This window comes from Apaloderma vittatum, unplaced genomic scaffold (assembly GCF_000703405.1).
Source record: "Apaloderma vittatum isolate BGI_N311 unplaced genomic scaffold, ASM70340v1 scaffold6109, whole genome shotgun sequence".
Lineage (NCBI taxonomy): Eukaryota > Metazoa > Chordata > Aves > Trogoniformes > Trogonidae > Apaloderma > Apaloderma vittatum.
In genome coordinates this window covers 95,154-118,199 of record NW_009736868.1, presented here as the reverse complement: position 1 = coordinate 118,199, position 23,046 = coordinate 95,154, and the positions used below count along the sequence as shown (strand labels likewise).

General features: G+C 36.8%; 1 protein-coding gene across 1 annotated transcript in view; it reads right to left on the bottom strand.

The window, feature by feature from the left end:
• Nucleotides 1-1,340: 1,340 nt before the first annotated feature.
• The window catches only part of LOC104279739 (palladin-like), a 78,593-nt gene continuing 56,887 nt past the window's right edge, over nt 1,341-23,046 (bottom strand). The window contains exons 2-9 of the mRNA XM_009877120.1: nt 15,966-16,144; nt 14,067-14,133; nt 13,404-13,509; nt 12,390-12,464; nt 10,189-10,330; nt 9,859-9,882; nt 2,440-2,559; nt 1,341-1,684 (exon numbers count right to left, since the gene is read on the bottom strand). Coding sequence (XP_009875422.1) covers nt 1,341-1,684; nt 2,440-2,559; nt 9,859-9,882; nt 10,189-10,330; nt 12,390-12,464; nt 13,404-13,509; nt 14,067-14,133; nt 15,966-16,144 — 1,057 coding nt within the window. The remainder of the gene's footprint in view (nt 1,685-2,439; nt 2,560-9,858; nt 9,883-10,188; nt 10,331-12,389; nt 12,465-13,403; nt 13,510-14,066; nt 14,134-15,965; nt 16,145-23,046) is intronic.

Below are 23,046 nucleotides of genomic sequence, written 5' to 3'. Positions count from 1 at the left end.
ATCATCTGCAAGTTGCCATCTTCAGCAACTTCCTTCTTGTACAAGCAAATACCACCACCTATACCGTTATTCTACCACTCTGTCCTTCTACTTAAACTAGAACAGGGTAGATATAGGCTAGCTGTCAGGAAGTTCTTCACTTCTGAGGGTGGTGAAACACTGGCACAGGTTGCCCAGATTGGTGATGGAGGCCTCATCCCTCGAGGCATTCAAGGTCAGGTTTGATGGGGCTCTGAGCAACCTGATCTAGTTAAAAATGTCCCTGCTCACTGCAGGGGGCTTGGACTAGGTGGCCTTTAAAGGTCCCTTCCAACTCAACACATTCTATGAGTCTATGATTCTTCCACTTCTCCTTCTCTTCTACAGTTGTCAAAGATTGCTTAGAATGACAGACAGCAACAGAAAGAAAAAAGTGGTTAGAGCAGAAAGAGAATCCTGTTAGTTTCCTGCCTCAAGCACATGTTTTTGTGTGCTTAATATCAGCACAACTGCTAAAAGAACAGCATTTTACATTTTGCAAGTTATCCTGTGAAATAATACATATAATTAAACAAATGACCTCATTAACCTTGAAGACCATACTTAATTCTTCTTTTAAAATACATTTTTGTAATTAATAATGCCTTCTGATTATTGACACAAATGAACTAAAATTTCATTTTAGTTCCTTTGTCAAACTCCAAAAATTCTTGAGGGACATGGAAAAGAACTGATTGTGCAATGCTAAAATAGAGCTATAAGTTGACAGCCAGCAAAGGATCACTCTTACATTAATAATCACAAATAGTATTAGACTAAAATCTTACTACAATTTTTTCCACTTATTTCTCTCTCCTCGAGATCCTGATTTTTGGATTTTTAGTTACAAAGGACCAATTGTCATTTGGCTGACAGCAGAATGAGTTACATGTTATACATAAACATTACACACCTGAATATCCACTGACTGCACAAAACTAAGAATATTTGGAATAGAGATAGCTAACCAATGATGAAACAAGAACAGCATGCAAGAATCTGAGGCCACTACGACATTTAGGTACAGTGATTAAGAATATAAAGTGCAGAGCAACAGATACTCCCATTTATTTATTTTCTGTGACTTTACCTTAAAATTTCTATACAATTTGGTGTATAAAACGTACTTCCCTTTGGGGCTGCACAATGAGAAAGAACACACTTTTCTCTAGTATTCTGCTCTTAGGGACATAAATCATGCACTGAGATTGTTCAAAGGACAGGCACAGTCATTATCCATTATTTGCCTAACACTGAAATGCTTCAGGCAAAAATTTGCTGTCAACAAATACCAAGTTTATAGGAAACAAAACAAAAAATACTCACAGCTTTGGTTTGGCAAGCACAGGTGGTGGCTCCTTTGTGGGTGAAAGCAAGACAGCTGGAGGTGGGATGGATTTATCACCATTTGGCTTGTTAATCATTCCATTTACTCCATGAATGGGGTGGATGCCGTTTGTCTTTTCCTCAGATGAATTGAGCTGGAGCTGAAGGTCTGTCACACCAGATTTCAGATCAGTGTTGTTTGCTTTGTGAGTCTCTGTATGTTTCTTAGGAAGAAGCTCAAGAGAGCTAATTTCAACTGCAGGAAGTGGTGGGAAATGATGGAAATCATCACTATTGGATTCTCTTGTCAGTGATTCATGACTAGAGCTTTCTGAGTTGGCTAAAAGAAATAAAAAAGAATGTCTCTCTGACAACTCATAAACAAAGCACATGGTACATATACGCTGTATTTTCAATTTGCTAAAGGTGAAACATCTGTGGTTCAATGCAGATACTTTCCTAGACCTGTTGTTGATAATTTATGCTGAATTAGATGCATGACCGGCTATTCACTTTCTGACTTTGCCCCATGCAAAAGACAAAATAAGGAACCTTATGGATTCCTCTAAACCTTTCAGGGATCCAGCCATTAACTGAGATTGGCAAGTTTGGACAAAAACACCTGAAACAACATTTCCTCTTCCTGGAGTATCAGCATCACTTAAGAATAAATAATTTAAAACCACTGAAGGATGTATGTATGCATGGCATGTTTGAAATGATAGCCACATTAATACATTCCACAAGAATCTGAATGTGAACATATTACAGAACTGAACCAACTATGCCACAGTTTTTTATTTTACAAAAAGAATAAGCCACCTTTGGTAGCATAATTTCATCTGCTTTCATTTTACCTCTGCTGCCATCTAGTCTCAGAACTCTGCCAGGCTTGTGACAGACATTTTAAAAATGTATTTTCTATGAATAAGAATATTAAACTAGGAAACGAGACAATAAAAAGCTTGCTTTACATAAGAAAACCCCTGTGTCAGGGCAGTCCTTTTCTACAAGGGAAACAGGCTGATAACTTTGCAGGTAAACTAATTACCCAAGAGCTATGATTAAAAATTCCTCTATCCTTTCATCACATACCTGAGCAGACAATTAGTTGTGCACTGCTTGCCACTGAACCGTGTTCATTTGTGGCTGTGCATGTGAAAAGTCCTGAATCTTCAGGAAAGGTTTCTGCAATTACAAGGGTACATATCTCTTCTGGAAATAAACAGAAAAATAAACTGCATCATAAAATAGTTAAAGTACCCGTTAAGGTTTTTGCATTTTATGTTAGAAGGACACCAGAAAGTGCAAAGAAATGCCGGAAGAACTGCAGAAGACCTTAGGATGTAAGTGGTTTTAATGAAAATCACTTTGTATCTAAAACAAGTAAATTGGCCAAGCTAAGTTTTCAAAAGGGGCCTGTACTGAACACGGATTTTGCAGTCATAAGTCTGTCATTTTACATGCTCAAGACCTTCTTCTTTTTTTATGCAGGATATTACTAGCACATATAAATCAATGTATTGGTTTCCATGAAACAATTATTACTTGCAGGCTCTTTTTGGGTCTCTAAATAACACCATGTCACATCATTCATTCTTTCCCTGAAGTTTCCTGTACAGAATGCAACATTTCAGATCAAATCCCATTCACAGTAAAACCAGGAAGTATTTTGTCATCACTACCAATTAACTTTCCTGTATAAACTGACAGGAATTAAAAACTCTATATGCATAAATATTCCCCTTAGGCAGAGTTTGGGAAAGTAATTTCTGTGTCTGTCTGCACAGTAGTGAGAATATATAAATTGAAAATATAGGAGAAAACGTCATCTCCAGAAACTCTTCAGAATGTGGTGACACAAGGGTGTTCCAGGGCTGTCTGAAATCTGCTCATTCTATTTTGAAATGACATATTATCTGCTTGGATTGTACCATGTCCTCAGTCAGAAAACTTGTAGGAAAGCTGGACTGTGTATTTCAGATTGGGTCTCACAGTAATTTATAATGGGCACATCTAGGCCTATTTTCCTGATTCTTCAAATAAATCACTTTATCACTACTCATAATGTTATTCTAATCTTACTAAAAATTCACAGTATAGCTAATTTAAATAGTTCTAGTACTTATACAATATACCTAGATAAATTTAGACCTTGACAATGTTACATCATGGGTTTCCTGAATTAATTAAGAACTTCTTTTACTTATATCCATTTTCTAGTCTCAGAATCAAAGCAGGGAAGTTTTATAGAATTCCATTTCACTTAAAAAAACCCCAACAAACAACATTTTGCATTTTGGACACTTACACAGAATCCCACATATTATCACAAAATCAATAGAATAGAGCTAAAAAAAACAAACTGAAAGTTAGGAAAAATATTTCAGACTCAAATAACTCACATGAAAATTATTTTGTAGAAGAGATTCAGTTAGGTACACTTCAATTCTTTCAGTTCAAAGAGGGAAAATAGTTTTTAATAGTTCTTTTCTTTTTCTTTCCTAATTTCCATTGTGGAATGGCGGAATTTTTCCAATTCCAAATGACAGTGTATCCAAAACCTTCTTATACTGGAAATGGGTTAAAAATGAATAACTAACTAAATACTTGGCACAGTGCTGTTTTTCAGACAGCAGAACATGCTTTTTTTTTTTTTTGGCAACACAAACCAGTCATTCTGTGTAGCTGCAAGAGGCATGTCTGGTAATTCTGTAGCACATTGGATCTTATCTGACCCAGATGAAGATTAATGACTCATGAAAGGTCTTATCAGGAAAGTAATGGGTAACACAAGCTAGTTTTTGAACTACTGAGATCAGCTTTTTTTACTCTTGGTGTGTTGTAAGCAGCTGAAGCTATATTGTTAACCACATGTGCATGCTCCTGGACTGAACCGACTCTGGGGATGCAATCTGATACTTGCCGTGTTCTAGTTTCCTGTTCATTTAACAGTAGAATTCCGAAAGCTGGGAATTTCAAGCGCTGCAAAAGATGATCCCTCCCACCATGCTGAGAACTGCTCTTTGAATTTGTATCTTCCAAACAGCAAAGCTAATTAATGCATAACGTTATTATAGTTCTTTAAATATGTACAACAATCTTCACTCTTCAGTGATAAAAGAATTCTAATGGATCCTACTGTGATTTGGTCTGTTTACTGAGGCGGTACATTTGAAAATTACGCACGGTGAATTGCAGTAATCCTTATAAAAGAAATTGAAATCAAATTAGCCATTAAAATAACCAGAGCTTTAAATAGTCTTCTCTACCAGATGAGAAAGTTACATTTGTGATAAATAATGAGAAAACCTAAGAATCAAAAGGCAGCCAGGGCAAAGAGCATGTGTCAGCAACACATTGCTATTGTCTTTAGCCATTTTGCTTCCCCCAAACCAGGAATCACTGACCTCCAGGTCCTTGCTAAAAATCTTACTACTGTGAAAAGCATAGAAAGAAGATACTATTTTGACAAAAGAAACATCCTTCAAAGATTCCCGTAACACACTCTGCATGTATAGCACTCTGAGTAATTTTCAGCTTTACATCCTGACTTACGTAATTATTTTTCTTTCTGTTACCATGCTAAGTAGAATCTGATGATTTGAAGTAAATAATGTCTGTTCTACTTCCCGGCAATCATCAGCTGACAAATAATTTCATCACAGAAATGTGTTCCAGAAAGCAGCTCTGAAATGCTGTTCTCAGGGCCTTAAAACATATTTAACACTTGACTAAATGAGTACAAAAGCATTCTGTTCACTGAAACATGTAAAATGCTTAGGCATGCAAGTACTTGACTATTTTGTCAGTTATTTAGAAAGAAAGATTACATTTTACAGAGTAATCATGTCCCTTTATGGTACATGAGTCCATTAGGAAGAAGAATCTTTAGTACGACAGAAAACTGTTGCATTTTAACAAATTTCACCACTGGTAATGTCTTTACTTCAGAATATTTCAATTTATTACATTAAAGGTGGAATAGTTCTTATATGTGCACCTTCATCTCCAAATGTGATCCTTAGCTTCCTCCTCTGTAATGCACACACAGTCCTGTGAAGTGAGTCTGGTCTTTTATCGGTAGTTGTTCGTTATGATGCAATGAGCAGAGCTATTTCTATAGAAGTAGGCTCAAAGCTGTAAGCTTTCTGCTACACAAACCCGGTGAGTAGTCACAGCAGCGGTTTGCTGGTAAAAATCCAACCAAACACAATGCTGGCATCTTCTAGACAACTTGTCACTTACTCTGCCTCTGATTGTGGGCAGTATAATGCAGTTTTAGGGTACAGAACCTAGGTTACAGCATACATAATACCCAAGAGGGCCTCTCCCTTAACCAGCTCAGTTACAGTAAACAGCAATGCTCCTCTGGCATAATGAACTTTAGTCCCTAAAGCAGGTTTGGGAGAAGTTAAGCCATTTATCACAGTCAAAGAAAAGTTTATGCTAAAGCTTACAGGTACGATGTTGTAGATGTCTAAGCCAGCTAGTTTGAAGTTAAGCCAGATGCACACATCAAAACTGAAATCATATTTAGCAGAGTAACTGTGAGGATTAATAAGCTTTAAATAAATGAAGAGGAATAGCAGCAGTTTTTTTAAAAAATCAGATGTTTACTTGGAATTTGGAAGCATCAACAAGCAAGGACAGTCCTAGCGGTCAGACTTAAGATGGGGTCACTATCAGGACCAGAATTCTGTAGGTACCTTGAGATGGCCGAGCACAACCGAAATGTAGCTGACCAGTAATAGTGCATATATTGGTCAGACCACTTTTAGTGGAGGATAATTTTATTCTCAGTTTTTCTTGTTTTTTTTTTGTTCTCAGTTTTTCTCTTCCTTTTGCATCTTGAGCTGTAGCTCATTGGAGATTGTTCTCTTCAAGCCCTTCTTTGTTGCTTGGCAGTGAAAGAGGGAGCCAGACTCTTAGCCATAATTCTTTTGTTTTCACTAAAAAATGCAAGGATCCAGCATGCATGCAGACTTGCTGAAGTTTCTGTATTTTAAATTTCACCAGCTATCAGAAAGCTGATTTTCTTGGTATGCAGAGGCAGTAAGGATTTCCATAACATTTGCCACAAATTTCCAGTTTCAAACGTTCTGCAGAAATAGGGGGGATTTCTAAGGGAGTTACTTACTAGAGCTGAAACTCTGGAACACAGTCGCCAAACATGGTACAAGAAAGCACTATCCAAGAGAAGTGATGACTATCTTTTGAGATGTTTTTGGTGAACATGCACAGTATTGTACTTGAGGGGAAAAAAAGCATGTATATGTGGCAATTCCCTGGCAATTCAAGAAAATGACTTCATATAGGTTTCTTCTAACATGCCTTTAGACAATTGTTTTAATGTAATTCAATACAGTTTGTGGCTGCCTCCAGACAGCTGAGTAATGGTCAAAATATCAACAGCTGGCAAGTGACTCCATGGGATTTTTCATTCTCAGGCAGCCTATTCTTTGAAGGATTCAATCAGTATAAAGTCAAAATGTCCAAGAAAGAAGCACAGAGCAGGTAATTTGACAAACTGCGATGTTGGCTTCAAGTAATCTGACTAGCTATTAATTCACAAAGCATTCTGGAGAGATTTGTGATGCAAATCGATTTCTGTCTAGACAGAAAAAGGAGTGCAAAACACATTAGGGTAGATAGAATGTATCAAAAAAAGTAGCCAAAAAAATCCCCCTTGCTTCTTAATTTCTTACCTGCATGAGTTCATGGAATATTTTTCTTTTAAATCATTACTACTCACTTAGCAAAGGCTAACCAATGTTTTTGAGCACTATTAAGTGTTGAACTTTGGTTGAAAACCAGCAATTAAAGTCACACTACAACATGTTACATAAAATTCTGTGGAAATAATAGGTTTGGAAAAAGTTTTGGAAATCCTGTCCATCTCTCAAAATTCTGAATACTTATCTAGCACAGGCACGTTGGTTTCCCTATCAATCTTTCACACATATTCATAATTCGCACTAAATAGCAGTTGAATGTTTGCTTATGAAAAATTTCCTCTGCAGGCATTGTTTTTTTCTGGCTTCTTTAGAGTATGAACTGCATCACAAACTAGTGCTATATCTATCACATTTCTGCTCCCCACTCAGCTTCCTGTTGTAGAAGTTTTCACATCCTCCATGACATCCTAAAAACTGGTGGTACTTACTACCAGTAATACTACTAATACAGAAAATGTTGCTCATTTATGCCAAAAGAAAATATTTACATCTCGCCCAAACTTTATTTACATTCCCTTTGCATGCACAGAGACAATTACTATACAAACAAGCCAGTAAGTGTACTGTCATTAATTTTAGCAGAGAGTAAGATGCAGCACATTATTTAATGGGAATAGTTCTTATCTCAGTGAGTCCAGGTAGAACAAACTACCAAACTGAAATTCTTTCATAGGTTTTGGGTAGCGTGAAAACGGTTATATGTATTACAACAGAATTACAAGCATGAAAGGAAAAGAAAGAAAGGAAAAAAAAAAGACAGACTGCTGTCAGGCATTCACTACTGTTATGTCTATTAAACCACAGCAACACAGATACCAAAATAGTATTTTGAGATGCTTTCCTACTTGTTTTGTCTTGCCACCTACCTTCTATTTCAGGCATTAGTTAAGAAAGGAAACTGTTAGCTTTATGAGCTATCATGAATGTTCTTAGTTATTTCACAGTTACATCTGTCAGATAAGCTCGCAATGAACCTTACTACTAACAATACTGAAAATTACTTAGTTGTCCATGAAAACACATCTTCCATCAAGTGACACAATAGATTACTTCCTTTCTACTGAACTATTTACACAATGCAATTTGAAGCTTTTGTCTCAAGCAAACAAGTACTTCTCCTTTATACTAGATAACTCTGCATTCTACACCAAAATCACAGAATGTTTTGGGATGGAAAGAAGCTTTAAAGATCGTCTAGTCCAACCCCCCTGCAGTGAACAGGGACATCTTTAACTAGATCAGGTTGCTCAGAGCCCCATCAAGTCTGATCTTGAATGTCTCCAAGAAAGATACAGATTTTAACATAATTTAACATGAATCTATTCTCCTTTATGTCTTTTAATATCCAAAGGCTTGATATGATAATGAAACTCTCTACAAACTGTTTTGCACTGTAACTTCCAATTTTTAAACCTTAAAGTTTGTGTTGCGAATATGAACTACCAATAACCCAATGTTAACACTTACACATGTTTTAATCTCTCATTAGACGTTAATCTGGTTTTCCAGCACAATTCTTTCCTTCACGTGGCTCACATTTCAAGTTACCATAAAACAAAACAATCAGTCACGTGTATTCTGGGCATCAGCTGTTACTAGAGCTGACAATCCTGCATGCCACAATTAATAATACTGACTGTCATGACAGAGCACGCATCCATGTGTGTGCATACACGTGTGTTTGCATGCACGTGCGTATATGCATGATGGTCATGAAATAAAATAGGTATATGACAATTTTGTGAAGCAGCAGGAAAATTAGCGATTACCTGACAAAGAATAGCAGAAGCTTCTCCCCTCTTCACCTCCTCTTCTTTCCCTGAAAACTAAAAGAAAGGTGCATTTCTCCTAGGATTAACCCTTCATTGCTTTTTCCTAGTCCGTATCCTCACAGCTGCACGGCTGCTTTACAAACATCACTCAGCTGCTAAATTCATTCTCCCTGTGGTCAAAGACTGCCCATGAAACTTCCCCTGGTCCTTCAGCTCAGAGACACTCTTTGGGAATACTCAGGCCTCGGAAAACTTTTCTGCTTTAGCTTTCTACTCCATAACTAAACCCCTCTAAATTCAAGCATATTCAAGCACAACCAGCCACCCTCTTAAAGCAAGGCTCAGACCATACCACCGTCTTCTCCTCTATGCGCTGTTTGACTTAGAAACATTAAGAACAACCAGTTTCAGTCTTTAGCATCTACTTACTATTCAAGAAACTACCACAAAATATAATAAGGTATAGTGGGAAAACGAAGTGGCCAGAGAAAATCTGTAGCTGGAAGAACATTTTTCGCTTGCTGAAATCTAGGACTTTTATCTTGTGAATAGGCTAGAAAAAAAATTCAATGTCCCTTAGTTTGGAGGATCAGCTTCTACCTGAGTTTCACACGCTTTACATCTGCCAAGCTAGATTGGCAAAGCTAGCATTTAGTGGTTGGGTGTTATGAAACTCTTATGAGTACAATTTGGGTAATGGAATTTTGGGGGATTTGTTCTTTTTCCTCAGTAGTATGCATATTGCTCATTTTCTGAGAATAGAGATTGATTCAGAGTTTAAGCTGTGAGACTCTCCTGGCTGGTCAAAATGGAATTTACTGCTTAACTAATAAAGGAATTGATGTAAAGGACAGTGTAGAATACAGAAGGTGTGATAAAGAAACATTGTCTTTAAGGGGATCTCATATTACCAATGTTCAGCAGAAACACGTTTCTATTTATGGCTTCAGTACAAGCTCAAAGAGCTAGTGAATCAAGAGATTATTTTTTCATATGATTCTTACCAGGTTCAGTTGCAGATCGTGGCTCTGCATATCACATCATAAGGAAGAGAAAGAGACAAGAAAAATGGCATTAGAGATTACATTAATAAACCGAATGAACATATTATTCTGAAATGCTGTAGACAAGTACAGAATCTGTGCAAATTCATTATAAAAAAAGGAAGACACAAACTGTCTGTTGGTAACAGCAGTTTTGTTATTACTTCGAGTCATCATATCAGTGAAACGTGAGGAAGAGAGGACTCTATCCAAAACTCTATCCTGACAGGCTAATTTCATGATCTTGCCCCACTTCGTATCAAAAGTAGCAACTTCAGATTATTGCCTTACTTTTTTGGAGAATTCTGAAATCTGGAGAATCTTGAATTTCAACACCCTGTCGAAACCACTTAACATGAACAGGAGGGAGGCCTCTGACCCTGCATTCCAATACCACGACTTGTCCCTCCGAGGCTGTGGAGTTCTGTAGCTCCTGAAATATAACAATCACAATTCAAATGAACCAGGAGCATTTTGCATTCTTAGTCTTTTGTTCCCTTCGTATTTCAGCTTTGTTTTATTGTGTTGTTATGTTTTTTGCAATAAGTATTTTCTATGAGCTGTATTTTCACTCTGATTAGATTTAATATATCAGCTACATAGTTAAAAATGACTGAATGGCATATTTTCTGATACTTTCTTGATATGACCAAATATGGAAAAGGTGTAGAAGTATTTAATTCCTCAGACTATCACAGGCAGACAGTCACAGTCCAACCTTTCATTATTCATCCTTCCACAGAGCGAAAGAAAAATCTGGCAACTAGCTACACATTGATTGACTTCGTCTCAAGTGAGTAGCTGTGCTGCCTTCAGGTCAACCTCCAGAATGTGGAGTTGCTTTTCCTCTGAGCCATTTATAACCAGCTAGGCAAAAATAGATGACATAAATATGATTAGCTTGTGTATGGATAGCTTCTGAGACAGTATTATGGCTGTAATAAATTTGTATATGTATTTAAAAAATTTCAGGAAGAGTCTAAACCTTTGCTGAAAAGCTATGGTGAGAAGGGAGAAGCACAGAACTTAAAGTAGTGGAATTGACAGGAGACAGCCATAATTTTTGCTTTTGTTATCCTTTTTAAGATCGCAAATCAGTCAATCTTTTTAACTCTTCTTGCTGTCTCATTTTTCTTCCAAGTTTGTTAAGTTAGTTTTAGGTCTTGATGCAGCCTGAAGTTAGGTCTAAGATCAGAGTTATTCCTAGTTACTATTCACAGATCTCTAGTTAACCAATTACATAAGAATTCTGTTATATGGAAACATAAAACTCTTCAGGTTGTTCCCTGAAGTTTGTAAGGAAAGAAATTTGTGTCAGGAAGATGGATAAATATTTTTTGTTGTTGTTCATATCTGGTTAATTTCTTCTGTAATTGAAGTTCTTTTGGTTTGGCATGTCCCAAATGGCTTAAGCCAGTTAATACTGGGTTCAGGGACAAGAGCTATAAGGATCAGGAAAGAACAGTGGAGCTTGGATTGTTCTGGTAATTTCTCAATAAGTACTGGCTTTCTCCTATTCCCCACCCTCACACCAGCAAGTTACCTGCCTCCCTACTGTGCAGTAACCACATTCTCTAACCCCTTGCACTGCCGCTAATCACTCTCCTGTGAAACTTGCAGTATCAGCACAGGATTATGAGGGATAGAATTAGACCTTTTCTGACAAGAGAAAGGGATCTGATGGAGCCAGGCTAGGCAGTTGTGGAGAACAGCCATTACTCTTCCTTAGCTCTAGGCAGAACTACCTCCTCTTCCATATTAGCTTTTAGTCAGTTGTTTTTCTGATGTAATAACCAGAAATACTTTCTTTTCTTCATTTAGAGTCAAGAAATGGTGACTAAATAATAGTTACTGCTGCAGAAACAGTGGTTTGAGTATGAAATGTATTTTAGAGAAACAGGCTTTCCTTCTTTTTTATGTTATCTAATTCCCAGCTCTAAAGAGTCATTTAGGTTGAACTTGATAAATATTGACTTAAATAATCACTTGATAATTAATAATTAAAAAAAAAATATCACTTCTAGCAAGTCCATGCCTTACATTTTTACAAGACATCCCAATGAGAAGATCTGAATTGCTTTTTAAATTAACATACCTTCATGGATTTTCTGAAACAAAGTAAAAAGCCTGTGTTATTTGTTCACAGCAGATAAATTACTATGAATGAGGCTTTATCATGACTACAATGTGTAACTGGTGCCTTTGTCTTATTTTACAAAGATTTCTCAATGGAGGACAGTCAGGGGCATAAGACAAACACACAGAGAATATTCACGTAATTCCACTAGTGATTTCAGCAGGGTAGAATATGTAAGAACTTCATTGTTGGAGTAGAAAAGTGTTTTCCTAGGAAGTAATTCATACTGAAAAGGATCATGAAAACTGTAAAAATTTTAAGACAATCAAACATTCCTGCACTAGGGTATATCATTTCGATATTTCCTGCTAGACTATAGGAGTATGATACAAAACCCATGATGGATAAAAAATACCTTTGTAAAAATGGGTGCAGAAAAGGAAGACTTCATTCCATCCACACGATGCAGGTGTGAAGTAGGGCTTTGAACCTGCAGAGCAATACAACAACTGAATAAAATGGAAAGAGTATTGGTTTCAATAAAATAGCCTGTATATATCCACAAAAAATGCAAACTCTCAAATGCACGGTCTTATAATGGTGTTCTCCTTCTAGTATGCTTCTTAACACAATTAGTTTGTGTCTTTTATACTTCTGAAATCAAAATGCACATTTTGGAGGCTTCTCTACTTCCCAGGAGAATTTTGTATTCAACTCTCTTTGCCTTGAAGTATTTTAAGAGTTTGACTCCTGTTAGTATAATTCAAGTAAGTCCTTTGCACTGAAGCATTTTTGCCCCTCCTGTTATTACATCCCTTGACTGATGTAGTAATAAATAAATCCAGATACTTAAAAGCTTATCAAGGTTAGCCAAAAGAAGGGAAAAGAATTTACCATGCACAGTCTAACAGAGACTTTTATTTAACTTGTATTTTATGATTTACATGCAAACTCTTAAGTCATCCACAGTCGCAATAAAACTTAGTATGAACTAATAAACATTGATTTTCTACATTTAACTTCTAGGTTGTAAAATTCATTTTTTTCTGAAAGGCCCAAAGTATTACAGCAATATTTAATTTAGCAAGAGAATTTAAATTTTTTGCTAAAAAATATTGCAGGCATTTATTTGTATTTAATTCTTTTGGAAATGGACCAAGTCACTCTTAAGTGATATACTCTGCAATTTTCATCATCATCAGATCTATCGGCTGCTCACATGCTGTGTCGATATACAGCACGTAAGAATCCGTATGTGTATTTAGTTTCATGCCCCATTCACTAGATATATTAAGAATGGTGATTAAAAAATACATTTATATTTCAATAATATAATTCCTCAAAATGACAGAGTTGTTCCAGACTTAAAAATTTTGAAATAAAATTTAAAATACTTTTACTAATTAAAAAAATTATGTCTAAAAAATACCTGCTGACTGGGCACAGAAATAGGCTGAATTACAGCTGTGGTGACTCCAGCCTTTGGTGTAGAAGAACCTATTGTTAGGGAAACAGACGTGGTTTTCTTCTGGGCCCTGAAAAAACCCAACAAAATAACAATCACTTTATAAGATCTGAAATCAGAATATGTTAGTTTGTAACCAGCAAGCCACCCTGTATTTTCTACATCTTTAAACTTGTCATTATCAGCTGAAAACATCAACACTGGAGGAAGCTTGAGTAAAACACAATCTTTGGCTAATTTACAGTTTCACACCCAATAAAAAGTAGCGATTTAAGATACAAACTAAAACATATTTTGTTTATTTAATTGTAGGCCTCTGCATGTTTTGTCAGAGGCACAGGGCTGGGTGATGACAAACGAAGACTTGGTTAAGTTACTCTGGAATATGAAAAATTGATATCATCAAAAGTGTTTTCAGGATCAAGACAGACTTCTTGGACAGAACAAGCACATTAATACAATCCAGAGTTGTAATACTACACGTTTCTATTACATGAGAAAAGAAGAAAAGACAAGACACACACAAATATACTCCAAATATTTATTCAGATCTAAAACTACCAAAGATTTTCCAGTGCCCCTTATTAAAAACATTTGCATGGCATTGGTTCTACTTTGCACACTTACTGTGGCATAGCTCCAGATTTTGATTTGAAAATTAAAATTTCACTCTCTGAATCTGTGGAACTGGCACCTGGAAAAGAAAGTTTTTTCAATAATCTCATATCCTTTTACTGATCTATTCAATGTTTGCATTCCAAAGAAAAAAGCTGTGCTACTTTTGCATTTCAAGAGTTGAGAACTGTCTGTCATAAACCAATGTAGTTTTTCTTATCTGATGAGAGATTTTAACTATGTACTTTAGACAACTACAGAAATCATAACCATGTCAATTTAAGTGCAAACTGTTTTCCCTAGGCTCTTAGCTGTCTTGCTTCATATTGAAGCAAACATGGTCAGAAAAGAAAAAACTCACTACTACTACTACTCTACTGGAAACATATGATTTTATTTACTTGAATGTTAAAACTTCAAGCTTAAGTGAGCATATGGCTTATTCGCAGACAAGATATCTTCAACTTCAAGTAAGAGCGACTCAGCATAATCAGACATTTTCAGACTAAACTTACTATCCATGATCTCCACAGTTCAAACTATTTATATTAACATACACATAAAATTTATGTACCAGTAAGTCTTGCCAGTGGAAGTCTTGATATAATGTATGTGTTTGGCAATACCCTGAACTCACTTAAAGACAAAAACATGAAAACATTTATCCCCTCTCCTTAATTTTTCCTAACAACTGATACTTCACACAACCTTTATTCTAGGCACTTATGCAGTACGCACTATTCTGGAGAGGATTTGCACATACACACGCAGAGCTGTAGGTCTGCACAGAAGTATGTGGCACCAGTGTTATCAAGACCATGAACGCACAAAGAAACGCTCCTGTGAAAATCTGGTTTCCTTAAAGATCATGGAAGGGAGTCTGATGACTTGTACAAGCCGCATGTTATGAAACTTCAAGATAGTACTTTCAAGAGTAAGACTTTGCCATACTTCAAGAAATGAATTGTTTTATTCACCGTATCTCTCTACCTAGTTGTTTCTTCTTTAGTGTTGCTTCTGTTACTATAAATTCACACAGTGTTATATTTGTACTATACTTGACTTCTTCTGAAATCATGCTTACTGCTGTAAAGAAAAGTCTTACTAGAATATGAAAGATTCAGAAAAGTCTTGAGGATTTTGCTGTCATATCCCAATGTGGGATAACAAAGTTATGAGAATAAAAACCATAATTAAAGAAACCCTACAAATACACATCTGTTGCGATTTAACTATCTTACAGTGAAGAGTTTATTTCTTTGTTAATCAAAAGCTACATAATTATTTTGGTATGGCATTATTCAGATTTGATATAGATATTCCTTCTATAAATTTGTTTTATGCTCTCAATTAAACATGTAAATTAATTTTAATGAGTTATAAAACTGGTTAAAGAATACATATAACCAAAATGCTTGAAAGATGCATGAATTAAAATAAAAATCAGCAATCGTGCTTAAAATAGTCCTCCACTAAAAAAATAATTTAATAATTTTACTCACGGCTAAGTCATTAACTTTTCTCAGTGAATACAATACTTGCATTACAACTAATTTTGAAGTCAAGAAATATGTTGACAATTCTAGACAAAACCAGTATGACTGACTTCTAACCTGACTTTAAAGTTGGTCTACCAAATATGAAGAATTGTAATATATTTACCCATGACTGAAAAAGACTCATTTGGGGCTGGCACATTTAACAGCACTGAAAGGAAGTTCAGAAATTCCTTGAAATGCCTGAATTAATACAATGGGATGTTCAAAATATGTTACATTAAAGGTAAGCAGAGGAGCACCATAAAAACATCACCAAAGGAAAATGTAATCTTAACATACAGAAGTGAAAGTGAATTTCAGCTCAGTGGTCTTTTCCTGTATGTGTCAAGTATCTTATTATTTCACCTCTTACCTTCAATGAATATTTCAGCTGATGTACTATCTGAACCAATAGAATTTGAAGCCAGACAAGTATAGCGTCCAGTATCTTCTTCAAAGGCTTCTGCTATAATTAAGGAATGAAGTCCTCCACTTCCAGAACAGATCTGAATGTCAGGGGTATTCTGGAGTTCTTTTCCTTCACAGAACCATCTGCAGCCCACACACATTTAGAAAGACAAAGGAAAAAAAAAGAACATAAAAGATTGGATCAGGTTCATTGCACACAAGAAGACATTACACTCTACTACAAAAATCTAAATTGCTACTGAAATCAGCACATGGGACTTTGAAGCGTTTAATGACATTTGCAAAGAAATAACTTGCTGGAGTAAATTTTTTTTAAAAGACAGTGAGACATTTCTGCACCCTAAAAAATGGTACCCACCTATAATTTAAAGCTATTCCCTGTCCTCTTTTGGTAGAATTAATACTTTCTGCACATTTTATACACTGGTTTACTTTGACCACAGTCTAATTTAACTTGCTACTTCCTTCTTCCTAATACTCACTGATTCTCCACACAGGATGTTTGATCTCTGCTTGTAATGCCCAGTCAACCTAATAAAAGCCCATGGCCCAGGTTCCATATGGCTGAACTTTAAATAGGTTTACTCCTGCCATAGATCAGGAACAGAAATTGGTTTCCTAGCCCTGAATTTTTATATAGGTATATAATACATGTTCCACTACCAAAAAGGTATGTCCCAGTAATGAGCCTGGTTTAAGGACAGGTCAAACAGACAGTTATCTGGGGTAATTTATAACTAGATAAAGCACAATCTGTTTTGCTTATGTTGGGTCAGCCATGTGTTTTCCAGCACAGGCTTCCCGAAGAGCTAGTCCGTGTTCTCAGCCTGCACTGCGTCCATGCAGGTACCAGCTTCCGTAATTTTTCTTTTTAATTCTCTCATATCAGCAAATCCTATTCTCCTAGGCTGCTCCCTGATTTATCCATATCTCTAGCAGCCCAGCATGTATAAGAAGTACATAATTCTGTTTTTAAAGGGGCTGCTATGCATTTTTGGAAGAGATGGTAGTTGGGTGAGTCACTAAAGGAAAATCATTAGAGAACAGCCTTCTGTTTTTAAATTTTTCACTATTATGTCTTGAAAGCAAATTTTGCCTAATCTCTCTGAGCTGCAGTCCCACAAACTCACTCTGATTTTTATCACTCTTCCATGCCCTCCTCTCTCTCTGTAATCCTAATCTGTCCTTTTGCATATTCTCTCTCTGCCATCCCTTCACTCTTCCATCATCTCAAAATTCAAATCTTGCTGTGGTGTGGATAAAGACAAAGTGAGTAATTCTTGACAGCAAGCTTCAAAAGTGATCTTTCATTCTCTTCCCTCGAGACACTTTGAGTTTCCTAATGTAGTAAGGATTTTAATTTTTTAGATATAACCACAGATATTCATGGAGACTCAATTCAAATTAATAGATGATGGTATTTTTCAAAATTAATTTTAAAAGACTTAAAAACTGGCACCAAAAATAATTTGGTGTTTTTTCTTCAGTTTTGGGCCTCCAGAATAAGGAGATGGACCTGTTAGAGCAAGTCCAGAGGAGGACCACAACGATGGTCAGGGGTTGGAGCACCTGCCCTGTGCAGACAGGCTGAGAGAGTTGGGGCTGCTCAGCCTGGAGAAGAGAAGGCTCCAGGGAGACCTTACAGCTGCCTTCCAGTGCTTGAAGGGGGCCTACAGGAAAGCTGGGAAGGGGCTTTTTATCAGGAAGGGTAGTCACGGGTCAAGGGGCAAAGTTTTCAAACTGAAAGAGGGTAGATTTAGATTAGATACTATTTTCTGTGAGGGTGGTGAGACGCTGGAACAGGTTGCCCAGAGAAGCTGTGCAAGCCTCCTCCCTGGAAGTGTTCAAGGCCAGGCTGGATGGGGCTTTGAGCAACCTGGCCTAGAGGGAGGTGTCCCTGCCTATGGCAGGCGGGTTGGAACTAGATGGTCTTCAAGGTCACTTCCAATCCAAACCATTTTATGATTCTATGATGATTCTATGTTTATGAGATAATATTTGAAGTTACATTCTAGTAATACTACAGAATTAAAGTTTCTTCCTTCCCATGAGATGACTTTCCCCTTCCTCTCAAAAAACGAGTAATCCCAAGGCATTGCAACCCGTCCCTATCTATTTAGGAAGAGCATGGAATGCTACAGGGTGACAAATACCACACAACAGCAATCAGTGACAAGTCTTTAGAAATAGACTGCCTCAATTTCATTGTTCTTTTTTCCTATTAGTGAACTGCATGTAATTAAAAGAAATAATAAAAGAAAAAGCTTACAAAACTTTCTTCTAAAAGTATTAGATAGTAAAACTTGAAATGTCATGCTTATCTCAGAATGCAGAGTTAAGAAGCCTAACAGATTTACACCTAAGACATTTCCCCTTAATAATACCAAGAACTGTGGTCAAGTCCTTTGTGTTTATGAACAACAGATCTTTTATTCCGGAAGGCAAAAAAATGTTGATAGTGGCATTAAAATCATATGTGATTGTCTTCTGTAATCAAAAGACTAATAACTTCCTTTTTATATCTTCTGTTTTGCCCAAACTGTGCACACAGAAAGTATAATTTTTGGAAGGAACAAACAAACTTCCATTTGTTTACTCAGTAGACCCCTTTGGCCTACTTTTACAACTCGGAGACAAATCTATTCTGTCAGCTTGACTGCCAAAATTAACAATTCTCTTCCCCCTCTTCCCCTCCTCTCCTCACTTGTCAAAAGTCCTCCCCTCTCCTGGCATGACAACCTCTGCTACTATTTCTACTTATTAGGCTTTCAGAGTCCTAACTTCTGTTCAGCCTTTCCTAAGTTACATTTTAAATTATATGCACAGGAGAGAGGTTAATTCAATTTCTAGACAATCACAGACAAGAGCCTGGAATATGAGACTCTACTTATCCATTAGTTCTATTTTTCTTTCCTTTCCAGAAACATCCTGCAAAGGAAAACCTCTCCTCCAAGCCTAATTATTTTCTCAGATAGATTCTGGTTTAGTTTCATGCAAATCTTATGGCTTTCTACTGTCTCCCAAATTCTGTGCTCACGAAATGGTTAAGAAACTTTGATAAGCATGTGAACATAAAACACATTTTCTCATCAGACAAAGTTTAATAAGCAAACTGTTTTCTTAGGAGGACAAGTTCTACATTGTCCCTTGATTCATGCACAGACACAGTCAGTCTCCGATAGTGTGAACTATTCCACAACACTGGTTGGGACTGAGACTCGTTGCATCGCATCAGTGACATACTGCCGAAAACGAGTCCTGACCTGCTTCATCAGACACTGTGTGACACAGAGGAAAACACGTAAGTAAGCAATTCAATTCAAAATTACCTCAGTCAGGATTAAGGTGATGTTTGATGAATAGGAAAGAGGCCTGGTGTGGGACTGCACCGTTTGTTGGAGAGGGAACTATTCACCTTCACAAAGTGCAAGAGCAGAGTTATTTGAAATAAAGAACACTGGAATAGAATTAGTTATGTTCTCTTTTCTAGCTGTATTTTTTTTCTTTTCTATCTACATGTTGATAGAAGTAGAGGATTAATTGCAGGGAATTGTTCTTGGAGATTCCATCAAAATTAAGTGAATGAGAAAATACTCAGTCAAAATAGTTATCCTGCGATAACTTGCTGGTTTCTAATTCAGTTCAGAATAGTTTGTGAATTAAAAAAAGGGTTAGCTAATAGAAATAAACAAAGTATTTTTTGCCCAAACACAGACTGATTTTTAGTTCTCCAACTTTTTTATAGTATGGGTTACTATAACACACAAGACTGCTATCTGCAGGCCCCATCAGCCTAACTCCCATTGCACTTGGAACAGTCATAAGAGGATTTTCTGTTCCTAAGGACTGAAAAAGTTTCAAAGACAAATCTTTGAAGCATTCTCTCTTTCTGCAGAGGGATCACCAAAACAAGCAACAAATCACTATCAAAGACGGGCTGAGCCAAGGAAACCAGGAGGACTCATGGCTAGACACAGAAAAACAGCCACAAAGCAAGTCTTAGAAGAAACGTTCAGCTTTATGCTAACTAGGGCAGCATTAACCCATGTCCAGCCTGGCCCAGTCTACTGATCCTCTTGGGGATAAGAGGATTACTATCTAGCTATGAAAAGGCAGTAATACTTCTGGAGAGCCAAAATACCCCAAACCCAATGAAAAGCAAAAGACACTGGAAGTAACACAATTAACAAATGCCATGCAGATGCTTTGCAGAAGAGAATTCCCCGTATAAAGAACGTTCATTTAAAGACATATCTATTTCACAGGTTCTGTATACCACGTACAAAAATGATATAGTCATTTCCCTATCCCTTGGTTGCAGGTTCTCGATATTGCATAAAGTGTGCAGACAGAAACAAATCAAGCAGAGAGTCCAACAAAAGATCTTGCATACATGTGTATGTATCGGTCCACAGAATAAGAACTTGTTCTTGCAAATTTGTAAAGAACAGTTCAGTTGAAAGAGAACAGAAACTACTGTAAGATGTCATATAAAGGCTGGCACAAAAAGTCACCAATATACATTTTATGCAACTGGAATTCATTTTGTTAGTCATTAACTATCTCGCCAAATTGTAAATTGCACTGAACTTCTCTGTTCTTTCCTATTTACTTCTTCATTTTCTTTTCTCCTTTTCTCTTCCTGCCTCCATTTCCACGGTACCACTCTTTGCTTTGCCTTTTCTCCATCCATGCTGAGTTTTCACCTACATTGTGCCTAGTGCGTGTTAAAACGATAGCAATTAAGCATTTAACGTAGACGTTGAAACACAATCACTAGACTGGAAAGTCAATAACCCAAGGAAGCAAATCAGAGATATTTTGGTAACAGGGGAACAATGATTAAGACGCTTGATTTTCACACTTCAAAGCCTGCTTTGCTTTTGCACTGGCCGCCTTAGTGTATGACTGCAAATCTGGAGCAACAGACAAAGAAGGGCGCTCAGATGCCAGGTGAGCAGCAGTTTACGCACACTGACATCAAGTAGAAATTCACACAATATGTCTTTCTTTTTCGCTTTTCTTCTCCTTACACCCTCACAAGCTTCCACGCATGGAAATACATACGAGCACGTGTGTCTGGGATTTTAATGACTGTGAAAAAAATATAAACGGAGTTGAACAGAACACTGACTGAGTAAGCACTGGGGCCTTAAGAAAAACAGTTCAAGGTTCTCTCTAATGCATAATCCTGCTGGAACTTGTGTTTTTTGAGAGTCACTGAGGAATAGAGAGGTTTTCCTTTCTGCACACTCTTAAAAGTTAATTTAAAATGGCAGCTGAAGTGAAACTTTAAGATATAGCCTTAGGGAAGAATTATAACAGGGAACTCTGACCACTACAAAAAGTGCAGAGAGATAAGTTGTAAATTAAAGAGTAATTTCATCCTTAGTGGTGTTAAGTATGTCCAGCAAGAAAAGTTAAAATGAAATACTCTGATGTTCCTGCACTGGCAGAGTCAGCGTTTTCATCACAATACTGTGTGTAACTTCCATTTTGCTTTTCCCCTGTTCAAGTTAAGCAGTCCAAAACTTCCAGACTGTGAAACATTACTCCTTAAAGAATTTAACTTCTCCTTTTTTAGAAAGAGAATTCAACTTTGCCATATATGACTTAGAGTATGCTGCAGTAATTGGATTATTCAGATCCTTATGTCCTTTGCACACTGCTCAGCTTTTGGACAACTTACAATGCAGTATTTTTATACTATTCCATTATTTGTATAAGCCATTTATAAAAGAGTTACCAATAACAGGATACACACTTAAATATTTATATTTAAATATCTGAAGATTTGAATATTGGTGCTTGCCTAAACCTCGAGTAAAGCAATCACAAAATGATTCTATATGATGAAAATCAGAGAAGCCAAGTTTATAATAGAAAGTATATTAAAATATAAATAGTATACTTATATACTTATTCAGAATTTAACTGATTCTTCAGGTGTTGCACAGTGTTCTCCAAGCTCTCACAAATTTCAGTGAGGACTTCACAACCAGCTGACTAAACCACACAATTAGGTGTTTGGGGACAAAAATCATCTTCCCAAAATATAAAAAAAAATAAACAAAAAAGGTGAAAAGATACCAAAATAGCTATGTTTTCAAGACGGCCATTTCCTACAAGTTAATTCTGTTTCCTCTGAAGTCAAGCTTTGCATAATGCTCTGTGCAAGAATGTGAAGAAGAGGGGGTACAGAAGGTAACGGATGTGACCAGCTGAGCAAAGGGCTCCAAAGCTTACAAGAACAGTGAGCAATGGCCTCTGTGGCTGTTTGCAAGCTGCAGGGATTCCAAAGATTTCCTTTTTCACCTTGTTCCTGTCATTAGGAAGCTTTTTTCTCTACATTCCTGTGTAGGTTTTCCAACTCTCTTTCTGTTCTCTTTACCTGTGGGACAATGATTCTGCTCTGCATCAGCATTTCAGCTGGGTAAATGAACTGGAAGTTACCTTGAGCTTTTGACAGCTCCATACAAGATGTTCAGAGCTACAGCAGAGATCCTGCCTGGAGCTCACATCATCCCTGCAGAGCACTGCAGTGTTTCACAGCCTTGCATAGCTGTGTACAGTTAATTACAAAAGAAAAACTGTATTTCCAGGCTTGATTGAAAACTAATTGTTCTGTCTTAAAAATCACTGCAAATTTAGGACTCAGGCAACTACCTCCTATATCCTAAGGCCCTTCTGCTTTACCTCGGCTTTTTGTTACAAGCTGTTTCCAATGGAGCATCCTAGTCAAAACACCTGTGTGCATTATGGTATGAGCTAAATGGGCAAAGATGTGTGCAGCAGTGACTACATCTCTTGGTAATTCTCCATTGAATCAAAGGTTCAGGACAGATTTATCCTGAGGTATAAATTCTTTTTTTTTATTTTTCCTTTTGTTTTAAAGGAATGCTTAAAGAAACTAAGGAGAGGACTCTTGTTGACAGTGCTGTAGTGTTAGGGCAAGTGATGTTTCACAAATGCATCCAATGGTATCCAAATGCGATACCGTATTTCAGGTAATCCTGTTTCAAAAA